The sequence below is a fragment of the Sapajus apella genome, unplaced genomic scaffold (assembly GCF_009761245.1).
Source record: "Sapajus apella isolate SASKATOON/1434 unplaced genomic scaffold, GSC_monkey_1.0 scaffold90, whole genome shotgun sequence".
Classification (NCBI taxonomy): Eukaryota; Metazoa; Chordata; class Mammalia; order Primates; family Cebidae; genus Sapajus; species Sapajus apella.
Genome location: NW_022437030.1, coordinates 7,070,774 through 7,098,598, shown reverse-complemented (window position 1 = coordinate 7,098,598; position 27,825 = coordinate 7,070,774). Strand labels below are relative to the sequence as shown.

General features: G+C 37.4%; 1 protein-coding gene across 1 annotated transcript in view; it reads right to left on the bottom strand.

Moving 5' to 3' along the window:
• FTO (FTO alpha-ketoglutarate dependent dioxygenase) overlaps positions 1-27,825 on the bottom strand; it is a 410,478-nt gene that overhangs the window by 299,269 nt on the left and 83,384 nt on the right. Inside the window, exon 2 of the mRNA XM_032255615.1 lies at positions 2,313-2,390. Within this exon, the coding sequence (XP_032111506.1) occupies positions 2,313-2,390 (78 nt within the window). The remainder of the gene's footprint in view (positions 1-2,312; positions 2,391-27,825) is intronic.

Below are 27,825 nucleotides of genomic sequence, written 5' to 3'. Positions count from 1 at the left end.
TACAAAAAAAAAAAAAAAAAAATACAATTACGCGAGATTAATGCCGGACGTGGTGGCTCACACCTGTAATCCCAGCACTTTGGGAGACCAAATCACTGGAGGTCAGAAGTTTCAGACCAACCTGGCCAATGTGGTGAAATCATGTCTCTACTAAAAATACAAAAATTAGCCAGACGCACTCACTTGAACCAAGAAGGCAGAAGTTGCAGTGAGCTCAGATCTCGCCACTACACTCCAGCCTGGACATGACACAGCGAGACTCTGTCTCAAAAAAAAAAAAATTAAGTGAGATTAAGTGCTGACAAAGGTATAGATAAAGTACAAGAGCAGAGGCAGAGATAACTCTGGTTGTAGAGATGTCAGGGAAGCTTCTTACAGGAGATGACATATGAGCTGTTACTAACAGGTAACACAGAAGTTCACCAAGGAAAGAAGAGACAGGTGGGGCGTGGTGGCTCAGGGCTGTAATCCCAGCACTTTGGGAGCCCAAGGCATGCGAATGGCTTGAGCTCAGGAGTTCAAGACCAGCCTGGGCAGCGTGGTGAAACCCCGTCTCTACAAAAGTATTTAAAAAATTAGCCAGGCGTGGTCTGTAGTCTCAGCTACTTGGGAGGCTGGGGCGGGAGAATCACCTGTGTCCAGGAAGCAGAGGTTACAGTGAGTCCAGATGGCACCACTGCATTCCAGTCTAGGCAACAGAATTGGGATCTTGTGTCAAAAAAATTTTTTTAACAAAAGAGGAGACAGATAAAGAGAAGGAGGTATGTCAGCAGAGGATGTCGCAAGAAGGCCCTAAAAATGAAACTCATAGCAAATTTGAAGTACTGCAAAAATCCAGTGTGGATAAAAAGGTGTAGGAGCAGGAAGATGAGGCTGAAAATGCAGAAGCCAGGCGATGATGTGGGATTTGAAGCAGAGGATTGCCAGGCTCAGATTTACATCTTGGTTAGAAAATACCACAGCTTCAAGGATGAAGATTGTGGGGCAAAGAGAGAAATGAGAGAGACCTATAAGAGGACTGATCGTGAAAAGGAAAGATGGTGCAAATCAAATGAGAATGGAGATAAGAGAGAGTGTCCTAGAAATAATATTGAACTAGAAGTCGCAGGAATCATATTGACCTGGATTCTAAATGGGTAAAGTCCTCCCTTTCTCTCTTCCTTCCTTGGTTACTGATGGTCAGCTATGTACATGCAGGTGCTAGAGATACAAAGATGCTGTGACCTAATTATTATACCCAAAGACTTTCTAGTAGGGAAGAAGAGGTGAAAATTCATTATTTTTACATGCCCAGAAGACTTACCGTTCCTTCTTTGGAAACAGGACTCCAATTTTCCTTTGGGGAAGTCACCCATGTCTAAGTCACATAGTGCATGCTGTTTGGTGGGAGTACACCCACTCCCACCCCACTCCAAGAGTAGATGCATGAATAGGCTAGGCAAACAGGAGCATTTGACTCTCCTGAACACGATGACTAGTTCAGAGACAGGCACATGACTCCCACAAGGCCAACAGGATTACTTTCTGGAGAATTTGATGGAACTAGGGAAAAAGAACTCACTACCTTTTTCTAAGATCCCAGATGCCAAAAACCAGAAGCTGTCAAGAGTCCTGCTAGACTCTCAGATGAGAGCCTATTGAGCACAAGGTCACAACGAGGAAAACTAAGCCAAGAAAAACAGAGAAAACCAGTGATCGGGTGACATCTTTTATAAAGTTCAAGTTAGCCACATACTCTTGGACTTCTAAGGCAAGTCAATAGATTCCCCTTATTTTTTGCCCTAGTGAGTTTGATTTGGGTTTTTGTCATGTGTAATTGAAACAGTGGTGACTAATTCAGAGAGAGACATGGAATCCTATAATTCCAATACCATGTGCTAGATGGTGTAGAGTTATTTACAAGAAACAAGAGTGCAATGACTTGTAGGTAGGGTAAGCTGGGAAAATGTTCACATAGGAGGTGATGTTTAACTGAATTCTTGAAGAATTAGCCATCTGCAACAGGGCAAGTAATAGGGTAAGGAATAAAAAGAAGGACGAGGAGCTATACAGAAGTAACAGCACGAACAGAGACAAGGAAGTGTGGAATGTCTGAGGAAGTAAAAACCGTCACTATGCTAAAGTATTAAGCACACAGCAAAAAGCTGATTTTGAAGAAATGTACATGCTCTGTAGGCCATGAGGAGTCACAGGGGGATCAAATTCGACCTTTTCACCTGTTATCTAACCTCTCTTGCTCTGTTTCCTCACAGGTAAAATAAGATCAATCAGAACACATCACTGAAATTGATAAAAATATTAAAATACCTTACCTGCTGATAGAATTCATCATCTTTGGGAGTTAGATAAGGAAGCCAAGTGTCTTCAAGCTCTTCAAGAAGCCTCAGTTTCTGTTTGAAAATAATAATAATTACATACAAGTGAGTATACAATGACCCAAATTAGGACGCTCTCTTATTTTTCCAGTAAGAGAATACAAAAAAATTTTAGCCAACTTGAACTTACAATCTTTTAGAGATAGAAATTTGTCAAATGTCAATTATAAAATGTATTAATTAAATTACGAACTTTTCTTTTTTTTTTTAGGGACAGTTCACTCTGTCACCCAGACTGGAATACAGTGGTATGATCATAACTCACTATAACATCAAGCTCCTGGTCTCAAGTGATCCTCCCACCTTATCCTCCCAAGTAGCTGGGACTAAGAGGTGCCACCATGCTTGAATAATTTTTTTTTATTTTTAGTAGGGACAAGGGCTCACTATGTTGCCCAGGCTGGTCTCAAAGTACTGGCCTCAAGCAATCCTCCCAACCTGGCCACCTAAAGTGCTGGGATTATAGGCATGAGTCATAGCACCTAGCCAATTACATACATACTAAATTATACATGATATGAAGCATAAATTTTGAAATAATTTTATTCACTCTCTCATTTCACGAGACAATTTGATTCATTCTTCACCTATATTGTTGCCGTCTGGGCCTTTTTCATCACTAGAGTCACCTTACAAGTCATAATCTGCTTGAGACATAGTAGCTTGTAAATCCTTTTATGGTACTATCACCGGAAATACCAAACCAAGCCACAAGTATCCATTTGCATAATGTCAGGATATTTGGAATATTCATTCATCTTGTAAACATTTATTTGAGATCATATCCACTTACAGAATTGCTTTTTTAGAGTGATCTATCATCTCTACAATAATTACTAAATCTGTGTTAACATCTTTGTTTCTTTTCTTTTCCAATTTCATGAAGCAGCCTTTTAAAGCACTCAAAGCCAGCATTGTCTGAGGCTATTTCAAGGGCCTATCTTTTCCCCAACAGTACTGTGCTATTCAAACAAAGTAACTGAGAGGGAACCTCATATGATAAAGTATCTTATAAGGAATCAGATACATATAAGGTACCTTCCTCCTTCTGAGGGATATTTTTCAAACAATATCTGACCTTACGTACAAGAATATATGGAGTTTGTATGTGTACATGGCTCATAAATGGCAAAAATGTAAATATACACTCACAGACACCTATATACAGACATGTACATACTATAGACATTATCTGTAAGAAAAAAAGCAAAAACAGCAGAAACAACTGGGTTTTAAATAAAAATGCATAAATACATCATCAAAGCTACTGTCAGCCAGTAAGTTACCTTTATAAGAACTGGATAATGGTACACCTTGCTCTGGGCCAATATAGTCCCACTTAGTAAGAACATAGCTTGGTAAACACAAACTGGATTTCAGGTTCCACCTGTTCCCATGGCCACTGTCTTTATACGGTGCACAACCTACTCAACCAAACATGGCGGCCCTGGGTACTATCCTCTCCCACCCCAAGATAGCAGCCTTCTCTAACAAACCCATCACAATCAGAGTAGTCAGAGGAAACTTCCTTTTGGGTAGAACACAAATTCTTTCCAGGCGTTTTTTATCATTATCCAAAGTGAGGAAAGAGAAAGGGAATAGAAGTATAGCCCCCAATTGACCTAAGAGACACAAAACCAAATTCTACTCTTAGGCATAATTCTATTATATTTATTTAATCAAAGCCTTTGTTTAGACTGTAGGTGTTTTCTCATTTATAATGAAAAGGTTGACTTAACAGATAAACTATGAATACTTTTTTTTTTTTTAAGACAGGGTCTCACTCTGTCCCACAGGCTAAAGTGTAGTGGCCCAATCACAGCTCACTGCAGCCTTGAGTTCCCGGGCTGAGGTGATTCTCCCAACTCAGCCTCCCAAGTAGCTGGGACAAAAGATGCAATGCCACCATGCCTGGCTAATTTTGTTTTACTTTTTTCTGCAGAGATGAGTCTCAGTATGAGAGCCAGGCTTGTCTCAAACTTCTGGGCTCAAACAAACTACTGGCCTTGGCCTCCCAAAGTGCTGGGATTACAGGAATGAGCTACCATGTCTGGCCTAAATTACGAATCCTTTTATAATTATAATACGTTGACACACACCATTACAAATAATCAACAAACCAGTGTGGCTAATTCACTACTGGTTAATTGATTTATCTGTTTTTCAGTATTAACCATTATTTGTGCCACAGAAAGAACCAATGATATTTCCATGCATATACTTGTACATTTCTGCATTTCATCATAAATTTAATCACAATCTACACTTCAGTTTTTACTTCAAGCTCAGAAAAGCCTCTATTTTCCTATGAATATGTTACCAATTCTTAGTCTTTTTTATACACAAAGTGCCAGAATATTGATAAATGCCAAAAAAGGTGAGCCTTGAATAATTCAAATGCACATTTCTCAAACCTTGAAATGGCTCCACCTTGTAAACACCACCTTAAGATCTCTTCATGACAGTCCATCAGTAAAGCTAATCTACGTATAAAGTGGAACACAAAAGTATGGACTCCCAAAAGGAATTACGTACTCCACCTAAATCAGATAAAACAACAACAGACCTGTCCCATAGGTCGACAAGTGCCAATGTAGGCTGAACCTCTACTTGTAATTTATGCTTCAGCTAAATACTTTTAACAACCACCGCTTCTCAGTTCATTTCAGAACTGAGCATCAGACAGGTATAAAGCATTGTAATTTAGAAGGCTGTATCAAAAGGATAAAATTTGACAAGATTTTTCCTACTCTAGAGCAAGCAGCATATAATTGATCTTCCACTAGGAATTTTCATTTTAATACTGTGAGCATTGTTGTATCTATATGACAGCAGAGAATGGGGGCCAGAAAATCACCCATATTAAGACCGTACAGATAAAAATCTGCTCCGAACATCAACACTCTCTACTTGCAATTTTACCAAGTAACTGACAAGGTCATTTATTAAATAACAATATTTACAAACATAAAGAGAAGTTTGGGTCATGCTTGCATCAATGAAATCAATCACATAACAATATTAAATTAAATTGGTAGCTCATAAATATCAAAATTAAAAATTTTTTGACTGCTTTATTAAAATCAAAGATTAAGATTCCTTTATGAAAAGGGAGTAAGACTAGGAGAAACAGGCCCTCTCCTTTTCTGCTGTCAGGAGGGCAAAACAGAACCATACTTAGGGAGGGTAACAGTCAATTCCTTTCAAAATTCAAATACATTTACCATGTGAGCCAGCAATCCTGCTTCTGATTTAGCCTTCTAATATACTTTTACCATGTTCAGAAGAATATATGCACAAGGCTACTCATTACATCATATTATTTGTAGAATAAAAGTTTGGAGTGCACACTGAATTGGACATTTCAAAAGGGTCAATTTTATGACATGTGAATTATCTCAATAGAGCAAAAAGATTAGAAACAATGCAAATTTCCAGCCACAGAGGGCAGTTGAATAAACTACAGGACATCCACATGATGAAGTATAATGCAACAGTAAACAAAAACAAGGATGCTCTCTGGTGTTTTTTCAGTTTTTTGTTTCTGGTTTTTGTTCTTGTTTTTTTGAGACAGAGTCTCACTCCATCACCAGGCTGGAGTATAGTGGCGCGAAATCTCGGCTCACTGCAACCTCCACCTCCCGGGTTCAAGCAATTCTCTTGCCTCAGCCTCCTGAGTAGCTGGGATTACAGGCATGCATCACCACACCCAGCTAACTTTTGTATTTTTTAGTAGAGACAGGGTTTAACTATGTTGGCCAGGCTGGTCTTGAACTGCTAAACTCAGGTGATCTGCCCACCTTTGCCTCCCAAAGTGCTGAGATTACAGGAGTGAGCCACTGTACCCGGTCTCTGTTTATGAACTAAAAAGCTCTCCAGAAGATATTGGGAAGTAAAAAGCAAGGCACAGAACATCTGCTTGTATTTGCATATAGAAACATAAAGAATACATGACAGACTATTAAAGTGATTATCAGTCAATAGAGGTGGGAAATGACTAGAAAGGGACAGAGGCAGAGTCAAGACTACTCACAATATTCTATTTTATATTGTTTTGACTTTTGCACTATGTAAGCATCTTACCTATTCAACATCTCACCTATTACCAACTCAAATCTACGAATTCCTCACATGAAATGCAGTATAAAGATGAAGACAACATGATTTTTGGCATTGTTTTACAAAGTGCATACTTTTGTCCATGTACAATGAAGTATTTATTTGGAAAAGAGGAGAGGAAAAAAACAGCGCTGACAATTGTCTTTGTGTCAAATGCCAACCACGGTAAACACACACAACATTAAAATGCACTCTGGAGTGCAGGTAGAAGGAGCTCATGTTTGACTGTCAGATCTGGCTAACTGCTGCTCCTCGGCCTGATGTACAGATAAATCCACACAGCTGGGCCCTGCAGCACACTGCTCTGCTCACACATTTCTTTGCTGTCACACTTGTGTCAAATACATCAAGCTGCTCACAAATGCCACAAGGAGAGCCAGAGAGCGCGTGAAGCCTCAGCTCTCCTACCTGGCAGGAGGGGCAGATGAAGATCCTTCCATTCAGGCTACCACCCATTTCCACAGCTCTAGCAAAATAAAAGAGGAAAAAGGACCTATGTAAAATACACCACAGCCAGGCACCGTGGCTCACACCTGTAATCCCAGCACTTTGGGAGGCGGAGGTAGGAAGATCTCTAGAACTTAGGAATTCGAGACTAGCTTGGGCAACATGGCAAAACCCCGTCTCTATGAAAAAGTACAAAAATTAGTTGGGCGTGGTGGTGTGCACCTGTAGTCCCAGCAACTCGGGAGGCTGAGGTAAGAGGATCGCTTGAACCCAGGAGGCAGAGGTTGCAGTGAGCCGAGATCACACCACTGCACTCCAGCCTGTGTAACAGAGTAAGACTGTCTCAAAAAAAAATTTTTTTAAACACAGCAACTCAAAGCCATAACAGTTTAGTTAGATATCAGAAAATATACCAGCCATAAGCCTCTGCCTTACTGTAAAACAGTTAAGCTGTATCTGAGCTTGTATATCTTGTCGAACAGAGATATGATTTGAGAGTCTTACAGTAATTACATAGAAAGATTAAGTGGATTATGACTTATCATGTAAGGGTGTAACTCACCTACAAATGAAGTGTATTTTTCATCCCACCCCTGACTCTTCAGCCATGTCAAGATTATGCTGCTAAGAGCACTTATTATTATTTTTATTTTTATTTTTGAGACGGAGTCTTGCTCTGTCACCCAGGCTAGAGTACAGTGGTGCGATCTTGGCTCATTGCAACCTCCGCCTCCTGGGTTCAAGTGATTCTCCGCCTCAGCCTCCCAAGTAGTTGGACTTACAGGTGCTCACCACCATACCCAGCTAATTTTTTTGTATTTTTAGTAGAGACAGGGTTTCACCAAGTTGGCCAGGCTGGTCTTGAACCCCAACCTCGGGATCCAACCGCCTCAGCCTCCCAAAGTGCTGGGATTACAGGTGTGAGCCACTGTGCCTGGCCACTTATTCTTTACCCATGTATCATTTTCCATATATACTTCTTCAACTATGCATCTTGCATCAGGTTTAATAAAAATTCAATTTTGTTACCTGAGTCTTTTCAAAATACAATGATGAATAACGGCCAATGAGTGTTCATTGTGAAAATAACTGCATAATCTTGTGAGGGTTTTAAGTGAGAAAATGACCCAGTCCTTAAGCCGAGTACTTGGTGGATAAGGAAGACATATCTAAACTAACACTAGAAAAATCAGTAAGAGCCAGGCGCAGTGGCTCATGCCTCTAATCCCAGCGCTATGGGAGGCCAAGACAGACAGATCGCTTGAGGCCAGGAGTTCAAGACCAGCCTGGCCATCATGGCAAACCCCATCTCTACCAAAAATACAAAAATTAGCCAGGCATGGTGGCGCACGCCTGTAATCCCAGCTAAGATGGCTAAGGCAGGAGAATCGCTTGAACCTGGCAGGCAGAGATTACAGTGAGTCGAGATTGTGCCACTGCACTCCAGCCTGGGTGACACAGTGAGATTCTGTCTCAAAAACAAAAAAAGATCAATAACAAGTAGTTAAATCAAAAGAAGTAGAAATAAATATTTCATATATATATATATATATATATATACACTATATTTGCTTAAGATAAGAAGAAAACAAGTATTTCAACCATTTCAACAAATTCAGCATTCCTTGTCTTATGAAAAACTTCCCTCTCCATGAAAATATGGCACAGTAAAAGTAAACTGGATTTGGAGGTGAGAATAGACTTTTGAGTGGAGACTTTAACTTCCTAGATGCGGTACCACATGTGAAGCAAACTCGCTCATTCTCAATTTCCTCATCTGTAAGACACTGTTTCAAAAGGTTGTGATGATAAAATTATTTATACATATTAGTGCATTTTACAAATTATAAACTATGCAGATATTAGGCAAATAGCATTCAAACAGTGGAGCAGGGATCTGTATAACAAAGAAAACTCCTCTGTTACGTATGTATGACCTAAAGAGCCAAACTCTTGAATTCCAATGCCAGTTCTACCAGTCTAGGTGCATGATTTGGAATTAGTTTCTTATCTCCCCATGGGATGTAAATGACGTTAATACGTAAAGCTCTAAGAACAGAGCCTGGCCCATAAGCAGCCCTCAATATACTTTGACAACCAGTCGTTGTTGTGTTATTTATTCATGTCTAGAAAAGAACAGTTTCATTTCCTAGTTACAAATTACTTATACAGGAATCTATGTGTACCATATCAAATTATATTTTGGGCCACAGATTAATACTACTGGATTAATACAAATCCAGATATTAATAAGCCTAAGTGATCTACAGGAGAAATGTATAAAAACTTTCAATAAAAGTTTACATATATAAAATGTGTCAATTAACTATTTTGTGGTGATTACCTAATTTTTAATATGCCAAAACTGCAAAATTTTAGAACAGATGAAGAAACTAAGGCCCATCCACAGCTAGTAAGTGACTGGCAAGAGACTATATTGCTGCTCATGAGAGAGTCACAACTCACATTCTTATGTCCCAGTGCTACACACACTACGTCACACCATCCCTGAGGGAAGAGAAATAATCTCTCTTCTTTTTTTTTTTTTTTATTGCATTTTAGGTTTGGGGGTACATGTGAAGAACATGTTGCATAGGTACACACATGGCAGTGTGATTTGCTGCCTTCCTCCCATTCACCTATATCTGGCATTTCTCCCCATGCTATCTCTCCCCATTTCTCCCCAACAGACCCCAGTGTGTAGTGCTCCCCTCCCTGTGTCCATGTGTTCTCATTGTTCAACACCCGCCGATGAGTGAGAACATGCAGTGTTTAATCTTCTGCTCTTCTGTCAGTTTGCTGAGAATGATGGTTTCCAGGTTCATCCATGTCCCTACAAAGGACACGAACTCATCATTTTTGATGGCTGCATAATATTCCATGGTGTATATGTACCACATTTTCCCTGTCCAGTCTATCATCAATGGGCATTTGGGTTGGTTCCGGGTCTTTGCTATTATAAACAGTGCTGCAATGAACATTTGTGTGCATGTATATAGTAGAACGATTTATAGTCCTTTGGATATATGCCCAGTAATGGGATTGCTGGGTCAAATGGAATTTCTATTTCTAGGTCCTTAAGGAATCGCCACACTGTCTTTCACAATGGTTGAACTAATTTATACTCCCACCAACAGTGTAAAAGTGTTCCTATTTCTCCACATCCTCTCCAGCATCTGTCGTCTCCAGATTTTTTAATGATCGCCATTCGAACTGGTGTAAGATGGTATCTCAATGTAGTTTTGATTTGCATTTCTGTAATGACCAGTGATGATGAGCATTTTTTCATATGTTTGTTGGCCTTATCTCTCTTAAGAATTGTTTAGCTTTTAACTGAAAAAGAACATACATAACACTTTTAAAATTTTTTAATTAAAATCACTACTACTTTTAAAACCAATACTTAATAGCCACTGCTCTTGGGCCCTCAAGTCCGGGCTGCTTTTTGGTAGCTCTACAAGGCTTTCAAAAGAGAGCTTTCTAATTAATATTTAGCAAGTCTTGTTCTGTTTCCAAAAATGGAAGCCAACACTACATCAGACAAAACATCTAGCCTGGAGAGAAAATCTCATAATTTAGAAAACATCAGGAAAAATATTCAGAAGGATTTCACCTCAGCAGTGGTGTGACGGCCCGAGACTAAATGTCACTCTGTTCCTTTCTAATTAAATGCAATACCTGAAAAGATCCAAGTGTTTCCAAGTAACTTAAATGAGTTTGGTGCTTAAATAGCAAGCACCAAGCCCAGCACTTAAGTGTTAAAAATTTACAATGTTTGTCATCCAATCAAAACCAAAAAGGCATGGAAGTTTCTAAGAGAATCTACAAGGCAAGACAATATGACTGATAATGAAGAGACAAATCAACGAATTGAAACTGACACAAAAACAGCACAGATGACAAAATGAGTAAACGAGTACACTGAAAGCGTAAGCTATACTTGTATAGCTGTAGCTCACAAGTTCAAAAAGTTGGGAAAAGATTGACCATGGTAAGTAGAGCAACAGAAATCACATTAAATCAAGCTTCTAGAGAGTAAATCCACAATGTCTGAGATGAAAGATACACTGGATAAAAATAATTCAAAACAAATTCGTTATAATAGGAGAAAAGAATGATGAACCTAGAGAATTTGGAAAATTATCCGAAAAAGACAGGGGAAAAAGTCAACAGAGCATCAGTGAGCTACGGGACATTTTCAACAGCTTAATGCATGTAATTGGAGTTACCAAAGGAGAAAAGAGAGATTGGGAGACAGAAAAAATAGTGGCCAAATATTTTCCAAATTTGATAAAAACCATTAATCTACAGATTTAAGATATTCAAAAGACTTCAAGCACAAAAAACAAGAGGAAATAACACCAAAATGCATCATAATCCAATTACTTAAATACAGTGAAAAAAATGAAATCTTAAAAACAGTCAGCCTTCCATATACACAGGTTCCCCATGTATGGATTCAAATAACCACAGATTAAAAATATTCCTGAAAAAAAAAATGGATGGTTGCAGCTATACTAAACATGTACAGATTTTTTTCTTGTCATTATTCCCTAAACAATGAAATGTAACAACTATTTACATAGCATTTATATTGTATTAGTTACTATAAGTAATCTAGAGATGATTTAAAGTATACAGGGAGATGTGCATAGTTATATGCAAATACTACAGGCCATTTTATATAAGGGACTTGAGCATTTGTGAATTTTTATATTTGCAAGGGTCCTGGAACCAATTCCCCACAGATAACAAGAGATGAATGTACTATACACAAAAACAAACTATAGAAATAACACCAAATAAGGCTGGCCTTGGTGGCTCACGCCTGTAATCCCAGCACTTTGGAAGGCTAAGGCAGGTGGGTGCACCACTTGAGGCCAGGAGTTCAAGACAAGACTAGCGAACATGGTAAAACCTCATCTCCACTAAAAATACAAAAATTAGCCAGGCGTGGTGGTGCGCACCTGTAATCCCAGCTACTCGAGAGGCTGGGGCACAAGAATCACTCAAACCTGGAAGGTGGAGGTTGCAGTGAGCCAAGTTCACACCACTGCACTCTGCACTCCAGCGTGGGTGACTGAGTCATACTCTGTTTCAAAAAAAAAAAAGAACATCAAATAGCTTGTTGTAAAAATATGGTTGCCAGAAGACAGAACATAGTGGAAAAATGCCACACTATATTTCAAAAATAAAGGAGAAATAAATATTTTTCAGATATACAAAAGCAGAAAGAATTCAACACTAGCAGATCTTCAAGGTACGAACTGATAATGGAAGACCTTCAGGTGGAAAGAAAAGGACCACAGATAAAAATCTGAATCTACTTAAGAGAATAGAGTATCAGAAATAGTAACTATGTGGGAAATATAAAAGACTTACTTCTCACTAAGCCTTTGTAAAAGATAATTGACTATTTAAAGCAAAAACAAGAGTAGTACATTGTGGGATTCATAACATATGTGGAAGTAAAATGTATGACAGCAACATCACAATGGCCAAAGAGAAATGAAAGTATACTGTTGTAAAAATTCTTATGCTACATGTGAAGTGCAGTAATGCTTCAAGAAAGATTCAAATATGATAAAAATGGATACTAGAAACCCTAAAACAACCATAAAATAACAAAGAATTACAAGTAATAAGCCAATGAAAAAGATAAAATGGAATCATAAAAAAATCCAAAAAAAGGTAGAAATCAAGAAGAAAAGGTATCAAAGAACAGACACAAATGGTAGAATTAAATCCAACCATAGAAACAATCACATGAACTGTAAATGATCTAAATAGCCCAATTAAAGGAGAGAAACTGTCAAATTGGATTTTTTTAAAGCAGTATGCAACCATAGGATGCGTATAAAAATATTCTTCAAATATAAAGAAACAAATTGGTTTAAAGTAAAAGGATAGACATGACATTGTGAAAGTGTACTAAATGCCACATAAGTGTTTTCTTTAAAATTGTTAAAATGATAAATTATGTTATATATATTCTACTGCAATTAAAAAAAAAAGATTGTAAAAAAGTAAAAAGTTGGAAAAAACATTTACCCAGTAATACTAATTAAAAGAAAGTTGAAGTGGCTATACTGATATCAGACAAAATGGAATTCAGAACAAAAATATTACAAGAGATAAAGTCATTTCATAATAATAAAGGAGTCAAATCATCAAGAACATAATCCTAAACATCTATACACCTAATAACAGGTCTTCAAGCATGCAACAGAAACTGAAAGAACAAAAAGAAATAGGTAATTTTATAGTTAATACTTCAAGATTTCAATATCCCTGTCTTAGCAGAACAAATGGACAAAAACACCGTAAGAAACTTGAACACCACCACCAACCAACTTGAACTGACATGTATACTCCATCAAACAACAGCAAAATAGACATTTGTTTCAAAGACACATAGAACATTTGCTAAGACAGACCATCTCTAGGTCTCAATACATTTATAAGGATTGAAATCATAAAAACTATGTTCTCTGACAAAATGGAGTTAAATTTAAAATAAGAACAGATATACATCTAGAAAATCCCCAAATATTTGAAAACTAGATAATTGATTCCTAAATAATACATGAGTCAACAAAGAAAACAATAGAGAAGTGAGAAGGTACTTTAAGTTGAACAAAAACGAGCACCTAAGCTAGCATACTGAGGGAAATTTATGGCACTGAATGCCTATAATAAAAAAAAAAAATGGTCACAAATCAATTACCTTAGCTTCCACCTGGAAGAACTCAAAAAAAAAAAAAAAAAAAGAACAAAAAAAATAAACAGGAGAGAAAATAATAAAAGACCACAGAAGAAATCAATGAAATAGAAAACACAAAAGTTAAAAAAAAAAAAAGCCAAAAGCTAGTTCTTTGAGAAAAGAAAATTTAAAATCTCTAGCCAGAATGATTTTAAACACACAGAAGTTTCAACATACCAAGTAAAAGGATAATAAGGGGATGTTATAAACTTTATGCTAATAAACTCTAGAACTTAGATAAAATAGACAAATTCCTTGGAAGACACAAATTACCTGGATTCACTCAAGAAGAGGTTAGCCTGGGCTAGACCAGGCATGCACAAGGAACACTCATTTCAGCAAAGTGAGAAGACTTGCCCAGAGAGTGAAAAGACCTTGGCTAAGAAGGAGATATGGCTCAGAGGATGAGGACTCTGGAGCCCTGAGGCTCCATACTTTTGTATTATCCCTCTATTACAGGATGAGAATGAGTTGTCATCCACAAACAACCCACACTGGGCCAAGCACAGACACAGTCCCCAATTCCTCTCTCTGAGTTTGCCTCATTCATTCATTCATCCATTCAGCAAACATTTACTCCTGACCCACGATGTGCCAGGGATATGTTTGGAACAAAATGATGATAAAGAAAAAAAGAAAAAGGAAAGGATAACGCCTTTTTAGTAGACATAGATAGTCCTATATCTATTAATGAAATTGAATTTGTATTTTAAAAACTTTGCACAAAGTAAACTCCAAACCCAAAACCTTCACTGATAAATTCTACCAAGCATTTAAGAAAGAAATAACAATAATTCTACATGAATTAATCCAGAAAATTAATGGCTTTCAATCCCAAAAGCAACCAGAAATGTTTAAAGAAAATTACAGACCAATATTCCTCATGCTTATATAAACATAAAAAGTATTAATATTTTAGCAAACTGAATCCAACAACACATAAAAAGGATAATACATAATAACCAAGTGTTAACCCAAGAATGCCAGGATGGTTTAACATCAAAAATCTACATATATTCATCATATTATCAGGCTAAGAAAGAAAAACTACAGGGTCACCTGAATAGATGTAGTAAGAGCACTAGACAGTACCCAGCAATGACCCTGATAAACACACTAAGTAACTAGAAAACCCATCTAGTGGTAAAAGACTGAATGATTTTACCCTAAGACCAGGAAAAAAGCCAAAGATGTTTGCTATCACCCCCCTCCATCCAAGATTGTACTGAAGGTTCCAGCCAGTGCAATAAGGCAAGAAAAAGAAGTGAAAGGTGTTCACATCGAGAATAAATTTTTAAAAGGTAAAAATGTCATTATTTCAGTGTGACATAAGCATCTATGTAGAAAATTCTACAGAATTTGCAAAAAAGCTATTAGAACTAATAAAAAGTTTAGTTACACTGCAAGATCAATATACAAAAATTAGTTTATTTCTATATGCTAGCAACCAACATCTGAAATTGAATTTTTTTAATACCATTTCCCTCAATAAAAATTATAAAGTACTCAGAGATAAACTCGACAAAAGGTTTTCCAGACTTACACAAAGAAAATTTAAAAACACTACTGAAATTAAATAAAGAGATATGCCATGTTAGTGGACTGGAAGACTCAGTAAAATATTTAATTGTCCCCAATTGATGTAATCTCAAACTAAGATCCCTGCAGGGTTGTTTTTGGTAAAAACTAACCATCTTTTTCTAAAATTCATTTAGAAATGCAGAGACTTAAAGTGACCAAACATCTGTGAAAAAGAAAAATAAAGCTGGAGGACTTTACTACCTCACCTCAAGACTTACTTTAAAACTACAGAAATCAAGACAGTCCTGTAGTGATATAACACCAAACCAACAGATAAATGGAACAAAAGAGAGGTCCACAATAGACCCAGATATTTATGTTCAATTGATTTTTGACAAAGATTCAAACAGAGAAAGAACAGTCCTCAACAAATAATACTTGAAGAATTATATAGCTATATTTTTTAAACAACTCCAATCCACACCTTGTACCATATACAAAAATATCTCAGAATGAATATTTATTTCATTCACCATTCATTCAATATAAAAGTTAACTACAAATATAAAAACTATAAAACTAGTATTAGAAAACAGAGGAAACTCTTTTATTATTTAGATTAAACAAGGCAGAGATTTCATAGGTAAGAAACCAGAAGCAAAATCCATAAAAGAAAAAAAAAGGATAAACTTCATGAAATTTAAGAAAATCTGCTCCCAAAACTAGAACTCTTACATGCTGCTCTCATGAAAACAAAATGGTCAACCACTTTGGAAGACAATCTGGCACTTTCTTAAAAAGGCATATATTAAATACCTACAAAATGAGGGCACATGTCTACATAAAAATCTGCACATCAGTCTTATTTGTAATCACCCCAAACTGGAAACAATCTAAATGTCCATCAACAAGTGCACAGATAAAGAAATCGCAGTATATTGAAAAAAGTAAAAGAAATTATGGTATATCCATACAATAATTCACCAATCAGCAATAAAAAGGAATGCATTAACATAACGAATCTCAAAATCACAATGCTGAGTGAAGGAAGACAGGTATCCCCCTAAACTGCCCAAAAAGAGCACACAATGCAGAAAATTTTTAGGGCAGTGAAACTACTTTGTGTGATACTATAATACAGTGGTAAGTACATGTCACTATACATTTGTCCCAAGCAACAGAATATATACCACCAAGAGTAAACCCTAATGTAAGCTTATGGATACTGGGTGATGACGTGTAACAGATGTACCACTCTAATGGAGGACATCGATAACAGTGAAGTGTGTGTAATAGGGCATATGTGGAGGTAGGGAGTACATGGGAAATCTCTGTGCCTGTCTCACAATTTTGCCAGAACCTAAACCCATTCTGAAAAAACAGAATCTGTTTTTTAAAAAGGAGAGAGAGAGAACAAGAGTGAACGTAAGAGCACATACTGTATGATTGATTCCATTTATATAAAATTCTAGAAAATGCAAACTAGTCAATATAATAGAAAGCAGAGAGTGGCTGCCTAGAGCTACCAGGAAAGAGATGGAGAAAAGAATTTCTGAGGGACCCAAATTAGGAGTGATAATGAACATGTCTCCTAATCTTGATTTTGGTGGTTTAACAAGTATATACATATATCAAAACTTTAAATATGTGCAGTTTATTCTATGTCAATTATACCCCAATAAAACTCTTTAAAAAGGGAAGAGGAGTAGGTAAGGATTACTTAAATTTGGTCTAACTTGCCTATAAAACTGGGCCTGCTGTCATTTGACAGATGGACTTTTGATTATCATTTAGTTTCTTTCATTGCTTTATTCAGATTTTCCACTTTTTGAAGCAATTTAAGTAATGCATATTTTTCTAGGTATGTATCAACTTCATCTAAGTTAGTTCTCAAGTATATCATATTTTCTTAGATATTAGTAATATCTGTCATATGTCCCCTTTTGTGTCCCTAATATTGGATCACACATAAATTACTTTCTCCCTTCCTACATTCTCATCATTCTCCAGAGTTAGTTTTATATTCATTTTAAAACAAAAAGCAGTATTTAAAACCAATAACTAAGTGAATTTTGTACTGGAATACACTTGATCAATTTCTATGCTCACCCTTGTTTGTTTGCTTGTTTTAATTCAAAAACAGGCCGGGCGCAGTGACTCACTCCTACAATCCTGGCACTTTCAGAGGCCCAGGCAGGCGGATCACCTGAGATCAGGGGTTCCAGATTAGCCATGTTAGCCTGGCCAACACGGCAAAACCCCGTCTCTACTAAAAGTCCAAAATTAGCCAGACGTGATGGCACATGCCTGTAATTCCAGCTACTCAGGAGGCTAAGGCAAGAAAATCACTTGAACCCAGGAGGCGGAGGTTGCAGTAAGCATCATGCCACTGTACTCCAGCCTGGACAACAGAGTGAGACTCCATCTCCAAAAAAAAAAAAAAAAAGAAAAGAAAAAGGAAAAAAAAAACCTTACCTCTGATTTCACTTTTCTTCTTGCTAAAGAGCAGCATTTAATAGTTTCCCTGGTGAGACTCCATGAATGGAATTTCCCCTGGTCTTTCTTTATATCTGAAAATATCTGCATTTTTCTTTCACTTTTGAATCAAAGACTAACTGGGTTAAAAATCAAAATTAACTATGACCTTCCCTTAGCATTTTGAATATATTAGTATGTTATTCTCCTCTCTTCTAGCATCTATTGTTGCTAATTTTTCTTTCATAGGTAATCAGCATTTTTTTTGTTTTGTATCTCAAAAATGTTTTTTCCTCTATAACCCTTAAATTCCACAGTATCAACATGATGCTACTACTCAATGTATCTAAGGACTCATCATTCTTCAAATAAGAAAATTCTCAATTCTTCGCACTTTAAATTTTGCTTCTTGGCCAGGTACAGTGGCTCATGCCTGTAATCCCAACACTTGTGGGAGGCTGAGACCTCAGGTGGATGGCTTGAGCCTAGGAGTCTGGAACCAGACTGAGCAACACAGTGAGACTCTGGTCTCTATTAAAAAAAAAAAAAAAAGGTAACAATGGGGTGTGGTGTCATGTGCCTGTAGTCCCAGCTACTCAGGAGGCTGAGGCAGGAGGGTCACTTGAGGCCAGGAGTTGGAGGCTGTGTTCTCTTTTTTCCAGAACTCATATTAGACATATGTTGGAACCACTCCATCTATCCTTCAAATCTCCTAACTGCCTTTTATAAAATCTTTTGTCTCCTTATGATACATCCTGAGTGAATTCCTTAGTATTCTCTTCTAATTCATCGATTCTCTTTTTAATTGTGTGAGGTCTAAAGTTCATCCCCTCTATTAAGTTTATTATTTCTATGACCTTATTTTTCATTTTTAAAATTTGTAACAGGTTCCTTATCATGCTGTTGTTCCTATTCCATTTCTGAATATTTTGGGGGCATGTTTAAACATTTTTATCAATGTAATGCCTTTATTTATCCCCTTGAGCATTCTGAACATGCTTCTTTTAGTCTTTGACTGACTTTTCTGTAAAAATTCTTTGGTCTGGGATAAATTTTTGTTCTCATTGTTGATTTTGTTAGCTATCTTTCTCCAAGTATTTTGGTATTGCATTTTGAAGGCTAATTCTAAGTGAAAGGCTTTTCTTCTTTGCTTCTGTCTTTCCCCTTTCTCTCCCGCTGCGCTCACCTTTCCCTCCATAGTGGTTCTGCAGCTGCCTCCACCAGGATCCCTGTGCTACTGTCCAGGACCAAACCTCATAATGGTAACAGGGAACACCACGTTTTCTCCCCAACATTGTCTCCCCACAAAGTCAGTCTGATTCAGTTTCTATTCTTGAAATTGAATCTATTCCTCCTGTCCCTCAAGACCCACAGCTCCATATAAACTGTAGCCTCCATGTGGAGCCTTTATTTGGCATTTACAGGATGGACAACTTCATCCCTGCCCCTGGCTTCAAGCAGCAAGCCTAGTTACGGTCCTATCTCAAGAGGTAAACTTTCAGTCCCTAGTACACTATGGGAGCTAAATCTAGCTTCCTGTTTCTGTACCCAGAGCTTGGCAGCACCATGGCTTCAATCACCTTCATGTTTAATTGGCTTTCAGTTCTTCAACACTATCTTGTCTGTAAGTCCACCTGTAACTTTTTTCCTTTCTTTAATTCTTTTAATGCATTATATATGCCATTCCTATGAATTCAGAGCAGAAGGTAAGTACAAACTGTGAGCTTACCGTACCATCTTGACAAGAAGGCACACATGACTTCTTTAGGATAAAAATTCTCACCAGGAGATTCACTAGGTCAAAACGTATGTACTATTAAGATTTCTGATTCACACTGTGAAATTGCCCTCCAGAAAAATGGTATGGTACATGTCCATCAACAAATAATACCCAGTTCTTCATATACTCAAACATCAGTTATTATCAAACTTTTAAATATTTGGCAAGTTCATAAATAAAAAAACAAGTTCTCTTGCTCTAATTTACATTTATTTGATGGTTAGTTAGGCTGAGTAACTTTTGATATGTTTATTGATATTTGCAGTAGCTCTTTTGTGAAATGCCTGTTCATGCCTTATGTTAGTTTTCTAAGGTATTTATCTTTTACTGTTCTGAATCTAAGAATCTATACTTTATTTGCATATAAAGACAATACATCTGGGTTCATCCCAGTTGATTAGTTAGAATGTTCTTTATTCCTCCTTTAATTATGAGCATCTTTCTAACAAACTACTTAGTCCCTAGCAGAGTTCACTTCGTTGACTCAAGCTGTAACATTACATTTTCTAGCACTTTTAAAATGTTCACCCTAAGACAGCACCTTTCACTATAACTCACAGTTTTCCACATATTCTACAAAGTTAGATATAGCATTCCTTAATCTCACCAATTTCTCTTTCACAGGAAAAATTTTTAAATAAGTGAAAACAACAAGTACAAAATAATGTACTTCAGTTCTTCAGATAATTTGAATATTAAATTCTTAAAATTGATGATTATAGGTGAGAACTTAAGACCAAGTCTCACAAACTTGGTCTTAAGTTCTCACCTATAATCATCAATTTTAAGAACATAGTACAAGTTTCAAAAGGGAAAAGAAGGTCTCCTGAAGAGAAAAATGTATATGATGAGAAGCAAAATAGAAATATAGGTTAGGGAGTGACTGCGGAAATAAAACTTTGGGGGAAGGGTAGTTTATCACATTCTGAAAAATATATTAATATCAAAGACAAAAGTAGAAAAAGAAAAAAAAACAAAATAAAATGCTGGATCCTCTACTAAGGGCCAAAGACTCAGATGGCACAATTCTAACTTCTTTTGACCCCATTCGAACTTCTTTTGACGTCATTTGCTGTAACTGCCTTACAAACTTTAATATAATTTCCTGAGCCAGCTCCAAGTAATTCTACTGAAAACAAAGATAACAATTTACCCAAGATTCTTCCTCACAATCAAATACTGTCCATAATTTTGTAAGCGAATACAAGAGCAAAGGCAATACCATCCCAAACCATAAAAGAGAGATAACAGAATTAATTAAAACTCCTTCCTTGCCATTCTACCTACATTCTAGCTCCAAGGACCTAATAATACACCCCTTGACATTTCCAAGAGAAGAAACTCCTCCTCTTGGCCATACCTGTTGAGATGAAAAAGCCAAATTCTCTGAGTCATATTGCAGGATACTTTCCACCTTGAAATCTTATACTTGGGTAGTTTTTTCAAGGGTCAGAGGACAGACCTCCATGAGATTTTACCACGTGTTCTGCCTGACTTAGCGTTAGTATGATCAGACTTAGCACTTTCCTGCTAAGCATCCAACTGTAAGTAATAACACTTAAGATCAGCAAGATTTCTGGGGTTTTTTGCAATTTTACAAAGCTTTAGCCATTAAGTCACGATCAAACCACCTGCCACAGGAAAGCAGATGCATGTGGTGTTGCAGTAAAGTCACTATGAGTGACCTCAGTGACTGTCCATTTAATAATCCTTTGCTCTCTACTGTTGCTATCTGGCTTTCGGCTGTTTCCAAAGCACAGGCTGTATAACCAGACATTAAACACTTCCCCTTGTGTAGCCACAACTGAATTATACAAGATATGATATGTTACTTTAACAACAACAACAAAAATCTCTTAGCTACTGACAGGGCTACATTGACTATCAATTTTGCCTAATAGTGATGAAGAGTGAAAGAAAAATATCTAAAAGAATAACTTTAGTAACTATTTTAGAGGTTTATAATACAAAAGAGGTATTTCTCTTTGTTTCCATTTATCCATTCTCAGGATTCCAGAAAGTCAGTATACACTCTTTTTATTATCATGCTTTCTTGATTGAAGCATTGCATAAAACTCCATAACTTCATTGGCATGTATTTAATCTTATTTCAAAATGTGCACTTTATGTGCTCAAGTTTCCTCTTGCAATTATATCACTAATGAAAAATTACCATTGCTGGATTGTCTTATAAAAAGTAAATAATCATTGTAATAAAGTTATTCTTCTGCATATATTCCAAGACTTGCAACCTAACCTAACCATCATATATGTAATTTCATTATGCTTTAAGATACAAAACTTCAATCTGAGACATAATAACAAAGGACCAGGCTCTCCACTGAGTTATCTGGATTTTAACTGCAGATGTATAGATATTTCATTAAGTTGCCTACAAACACAAAGAAAAAAGGTGGGAGAGTACAGCCTAAAATAATGATTAAGAGCACCAGTTCCAAAACCAGAGCTTAGGCTGCTTCTGCTACTTACTAGTTATGTGACCTTGAGCAAGTTACTTAACCTCTATGTGCCTCAGATTCCCTATCTGCAACCTTTCTTTCCCTACCAAACTTCCTAAGGAGCAATTTAAGAAAACTGCCGAGGAATCCTACTGTTTATTTTTGGCCCTGACCCCCACAAGGATCTGGCTTCAACCACCACCATTCTGCTAAAACAATTCTCTCCAAGGTCAACGGCCAACTCATACTTGCTAAAACCCCGCACTATCCTCTTGGTCACAGGGAAACAGTGGGCACAGGTACCTGCATCTCTTTCTCGAAATCCTCATTTCCCTTGGTTTCTATGACATCCTCTCCCTTTATGCCTATAACCTAGGCTCCCTTCTTCTGTCTCTGTTTCAGGTCTTTCTTCCTCTGCCCTTAACAGCAGACACTATCTGCATCCTTTCTTTTTCTACTAAACTTCCTAAAGAGCAATTTAAGATAAATGGCCAGAATTCCTAAGATCATCAGATAAATCCTACTCTTCTAACTCTATAAAACATTCTTCCTTTAGGCAATCTCATCTTCTTAAAATGAGTTCATTACGGATAACTCTGAAGTCCTCATCTCTATTCCAGACCTATATTTGAAACTGTCTTCAGGATATTACAACATGAAAGTCCTTACCTGCCAGTACCTAAGATTCAATAATACCAAAATCAAAGTCAATATTTTTCTTTCCTGTCTTAAATCTGTTTCTCCTAGTTTTTTTTCTTTCTTTCTTTTTTTTTGGTTTTTTTTTTTTCTTTGTAGAGATGGGGGTTCCACTCTGTTGCCCAGGCTGGTCTCAAACTCCTAGGCTCAAGCAATCCTCCTGCCTCGGCCTCTCAGAGTGCTGGGATTACAGAGGTGAGCCAACATATCCACCCTGTTTCTCCTGTTTTTAATTTTAAATTAATGTCATCATTAGCCAGTCACAAAAGGACAAATACTGTATGATTCTACTTACATGCAGTACCTAAAATAGTTGAAGTGCAGAGACAAAAAATAGAAGGGTGGTTGCCAGGGGCTGGAGAAAGGTAGAAACAAGGAGTTATTGTTTATTTGGTACATTTCAGTATGAGCTATTTAAAAAGTTTTGAAGATGGATAGTGGTGATGTTTCCACAATAATGAAAATGTGCTTAGTACCACTTGTTAAATTGTTTAAAAAATGGCTAAGGATTAAAATTATAAATTTTATCCTATGTGTATTTTACCACAATTTAAAAAATATATAGTAATATATGTATATGTTACAAAATATATATGTATACATATATATATAATACAAAACATATATGTGTATATATAAGTATACATATACAAATATACACATAAATTATATACATGTAGTATCCAGATACCATAAACAGTTTGCGTGAAAGTCAAAAACAACAAACCATGTTGAATTTGAAGAAATCAAAAATTCAGAAAGGCTCAGGGGTGGGGGAATCAAAACATTCATATGCAATTGACATTATTTCTAAACTACATTTGATCTTAAGGGTCTGAGGCTACATACTATTCTCCAAATACAGCAACCATATATTATTTTTTGGCATCATGAAATTAGAACAGAAAAAATGTTAACAATTGTCTTATCCAAAATGAGAGTCTTCTCCAGCTTCAAAGTTAGGAAACTTTCATCAGATTCCAAGAGAATTGTCAAGTTTTTCTAGGCTGAGAATGCAGAGGAATCTTACTCACATTAAGTCTAAACCACAAAGAGCCTTACAGCTCCATGACAGCTCTCTGAAAAGACAAGTAATACTTGTTGCTTTTGGAGAACAACCTAGCTCCTAAGGAGGAAAAAACTGCTCCTTGCCTGTATTCTCTGAATATTTTGCAGATCTGAGCTCATGTTGCAGTTCATTAGAACCCTGTTATTACATTAGACACAAGGTTATGCCAATGGTTCCATTTTCAGGGTATCTCTCTCATCCATAAAATGAAATCCAGGCTGAAAAATCTGGCACATGAAGTCCTCACTTGAAAGAATATCTCTATGTTTTACATATGTAGATGAGTATATACAGATAGATAATAACTATAAGTAATAATGAATAATTTTAAGGTGCAGGACTACAACAGAAGTTCAGAAAGCTTTCATCACTTTGCAATATATTTCAGCTTTATAAATGTCCTACAGTCTTAAACTAAAATATTTCATTTCCAAAATGAAATTTGGCACATGGTTAATTTATTCAAACACCTGGTTCCTATTACTTACACAATACGTCTGAATGGGAAAATACAGCGTATTTACACACTTACTGATAGAAGACAGAGTACGTACAAGTAAGAGACACATACCCAAGGTCTCCCTACTCCTGCTGAGGTGACTGCCCACATGAGACTGAAGAAACAGGTAGAAGAAAAAAAAATTAATGAAGAAGAAATGCCAGTACTAAATATTTTCCAAGAAGCTAGGGTAATGGAGATGGAAGTGAGTATGGGGATGAATAAGGTCAATCCTTTTGTTTTCGTTTTTTTGAGATGGAGCCTTGCTCTGTCACCACCCAGGCTGGAGTGCAGTGGCACAATCTCAGCTCACTGCAACTTCTGCCCCCCAGGTTCAAACAATTCTCCTGCCTCAGCCTCCCTAGTAGCTGGGATTACAGGTGCCCACCACTACCCTGGCTAATTTTTGTATTTTTAGTACAGACAGAGTTTCACCATATTGACCAGGCTGGTCTCGAACTCCTGACCTCAAGTGGTCCACCCGCCTCGGCCTCCCAAAGTGCTGGGATTACAGGCGTGAGCCACCACACCCAGCCAAATAAGGGCAATTCTGTATCAAAAGCAGAACAGTATTATAGCCAAAGAGGTTGGGGGTGGGGGGAAGAAAAAAGTTAAGAGTAAGGCCGGGCGCGGTGGCTCAAGCCTGTAATCCCAGCACTGTGGGAGGCCGAGGCGGGTGGATCACGAGGTCAAGAGATCGAGACCATCCTGGTCAACATGGTGAAACCCCGTCTCTACTAAAAATACAAAAAAAAAATTAGCTGGGCATGGTGGCGTGTGTCTGTAATCCCAGCGACTCAGGAGGCTGGGGCAGGAGAATTGCCTGAACCCGGGAGGCGGAGGTTGCGGTGAGCCGAGATCGCGCCATTGCACTCCAGCCTGGGTAACAAGAGCGAAACTCCGTCTCAAAAAAAAAAAAAAAAAAAAAAAAAAAAAAGTTAAGAGTAGAGAAAGAATAAAGACGAAAGAGAAAGAATTTACAAACTTTAGTTAAGGCTTGAGTCTGAAGAAGATGCATCAGATTATAATTTCCTAAACTTAGGAATCTCTACTTTTTTCTTCCTAATTCAGGGCACATGTTCTACAAATGTTGACAGCACATGACTTGATGGGACAGACAAGCCCATTTTGCTTTTTCTTGTTGATCTTCAACACCAATCCTGCTACTCTAAACAAAAGCATGACATTTCTGAGTACCCACAATACATGGTTAAGTGAAGGAAGGAGACTTGAGCAGGACAGGAAAATAGGGTCAATCCTGGAAGCAGCCAATCACACCGAATCAGCATAACACATCTCTGGGTTTGCACTTCCATAAACTAGCAGCAATGAATAATTCAGTGTCTTTGGCTGGTCGGAAACTCCATCGGTCACTATGGAGTCTACACTCATTTGTCTTCTTTCTTGTATATTTATTGGCTTGATTTAACTATAATGTCATTTGGCCCACCTAGTCTACTAGGGGCATGCTACACAGTCGAAGATGAAAGATGTTTATATGAATAGTTAAATATACCAGACTTCCAGATAAAATTTCAACATTAGGCCTCAGATTTAATCTGCTGAAACTGTATGAGTCGGCTTCTCCTACTGACAATTCCTTTGAAACCTAACACAAAAGAAATTTAAAATAAAAAAAAATTTTTTAATTCTATTTGGCCAGTTAACTTCGGCCAACAGAGATATCTACACTTAATGCTTAAAATCAAGAAAATCCTCAGTTTCCTGATCTGTAAATGAGTGGCAGCAAGTGACTTCTATCTAGGGTGCCTTCCAGGGTGGTATTATGACTACCGAAATCAAAGTAAGTTGGCCAATATTGGCCGCATTTTCCATTAAGAGAAACCTATTATCCTGCTTTGCCACTTTTAACAACATCAGAGCCATTTTCACCTGGCTTTTTCCCTTTGGCCCACATGGTGATAGAAGTGCTACCCCCACCAAGACATGCAAGTTGCAATGCAAATGCTGCTGCCCTAGAAATTGAAGGTGTATGCTCTCTTTACAAGGATGGTGTTTCTATGGAACCAATGTTCAAGTCATACTTAGCCTCTCTACCATATTATGTCCAAACAGTAGGTCAGGAATGACAAGCTTCAAGTTAATGGCTTCAGGGTACCAGCTATTAGCATTTCAGTTTGCTCTTACGTTCTCCCGCTCCATTTCTGGCTGTTACCTATTAAAAACTTCAGAGTAACAGAGACCATCCAAGTGCATCACTGAATTCACAGCAGTCACAAGGAATCTAAAATAATAATTCAGACATTCTAAATGCATAACTGATTGTGTTTATTTTTAAAAAGCACATTATCTCATAAAGTGGATTTGAGATCATCTCTTCTGAATCCTATTTCATTCAAGAGCCAGTTTTGAATGTTTTTATTTTATTTTCATTATGTTCTGATCTGCCAAAAGATACAGTGTGTGTTGCCATTTTGCACTCAATCCATGCTGTCAAAACTGCCTGGAACTGTGGAGCCATAGCAGTGCACCACCATGGGCAGCACACACAGCTCTTTCTCCTCTCCTAGGATTCCCCACAGCTTAAAAAGAGCCGTTTTCTCACTTACGGCCTATAATCTCATAATCCAACAAATGCTTCTAAAGAAAGTTCATCATGAAAAAAGAATGTGTGTGTTTGCATGGGCTCGGGGCAGTGTATCAACTTTCTCATGCAACCCTCTGAGACCTCTTAACAGTTTTCTGTATGCCAAAATACATTCCAAATCCATCCACTTTTCCCATCTCCACTGCTGCCCTCTTGGGGCAAACCACCACCATCTCTCGCCTACAATACGCCAACAGCCTCCTCCTGATCTCCCTCTTGTTCCTGCCTATGATCTATCCTCTAAAGCAGTCGGCAACCTCTTTTAAAAAGTAGATCAAATCACGTCATTCCCTTGCTTAAAAACTTTTACCTTCTTAATGAGCTCCCACTATGCATAAAATAAAATCTGCACGCTTTATCGTGACTATCTTTCTTAATCACAGCAAATCTCTCCCTCAAATCTCCCTCTCCTCCATTCTCAAATCATGTAAGCCTTCTTTCCGTTTCTCAAATGATGTTTCCCTCCAAGCTTTGCACAGCTTTCTCCTTCTCATCAATTCATTCTCCAAGTGGCCCAATCCCCACCATCCTATCAAAAACAGCACTCTCCCCCAGTCACTCTCATATATCCTGTTTATTTATTTGTACTTAATTTTTTTCTCTCTCTCTCTCCCACGAGCATGTAAGCTCCATGAAAGCAGAGGCTAAGTATACTTTCCTTTCTTCTTTCGTTCAGTAATTATTTTATGTCTACTTCATGTAAGGCATTGTTGGAGTTACTCGGAATAAGTAGTGAAGCAAGGAGGCAAAGAAATCCCTCTTCATTCACACTGGCACTCTGCCCCGTTCCTCACTGAATCCCCAGTGATGTGTGCCTTAGGTTTTCCTGTGCTTCAGTATACCTTTTAAAGATATTTTCATTAAATCAACCAAGTTACTAATGAAAAAAAATCTATTGAGACTGGTCACACACATATATTATTAATATATAATGATAATGTCAAAAAGCTTAGCTCTAACTCTCAGAGCTAAGTGCGATCCAAATGCTACTTACTATTTCCCACTCCTCTAAGA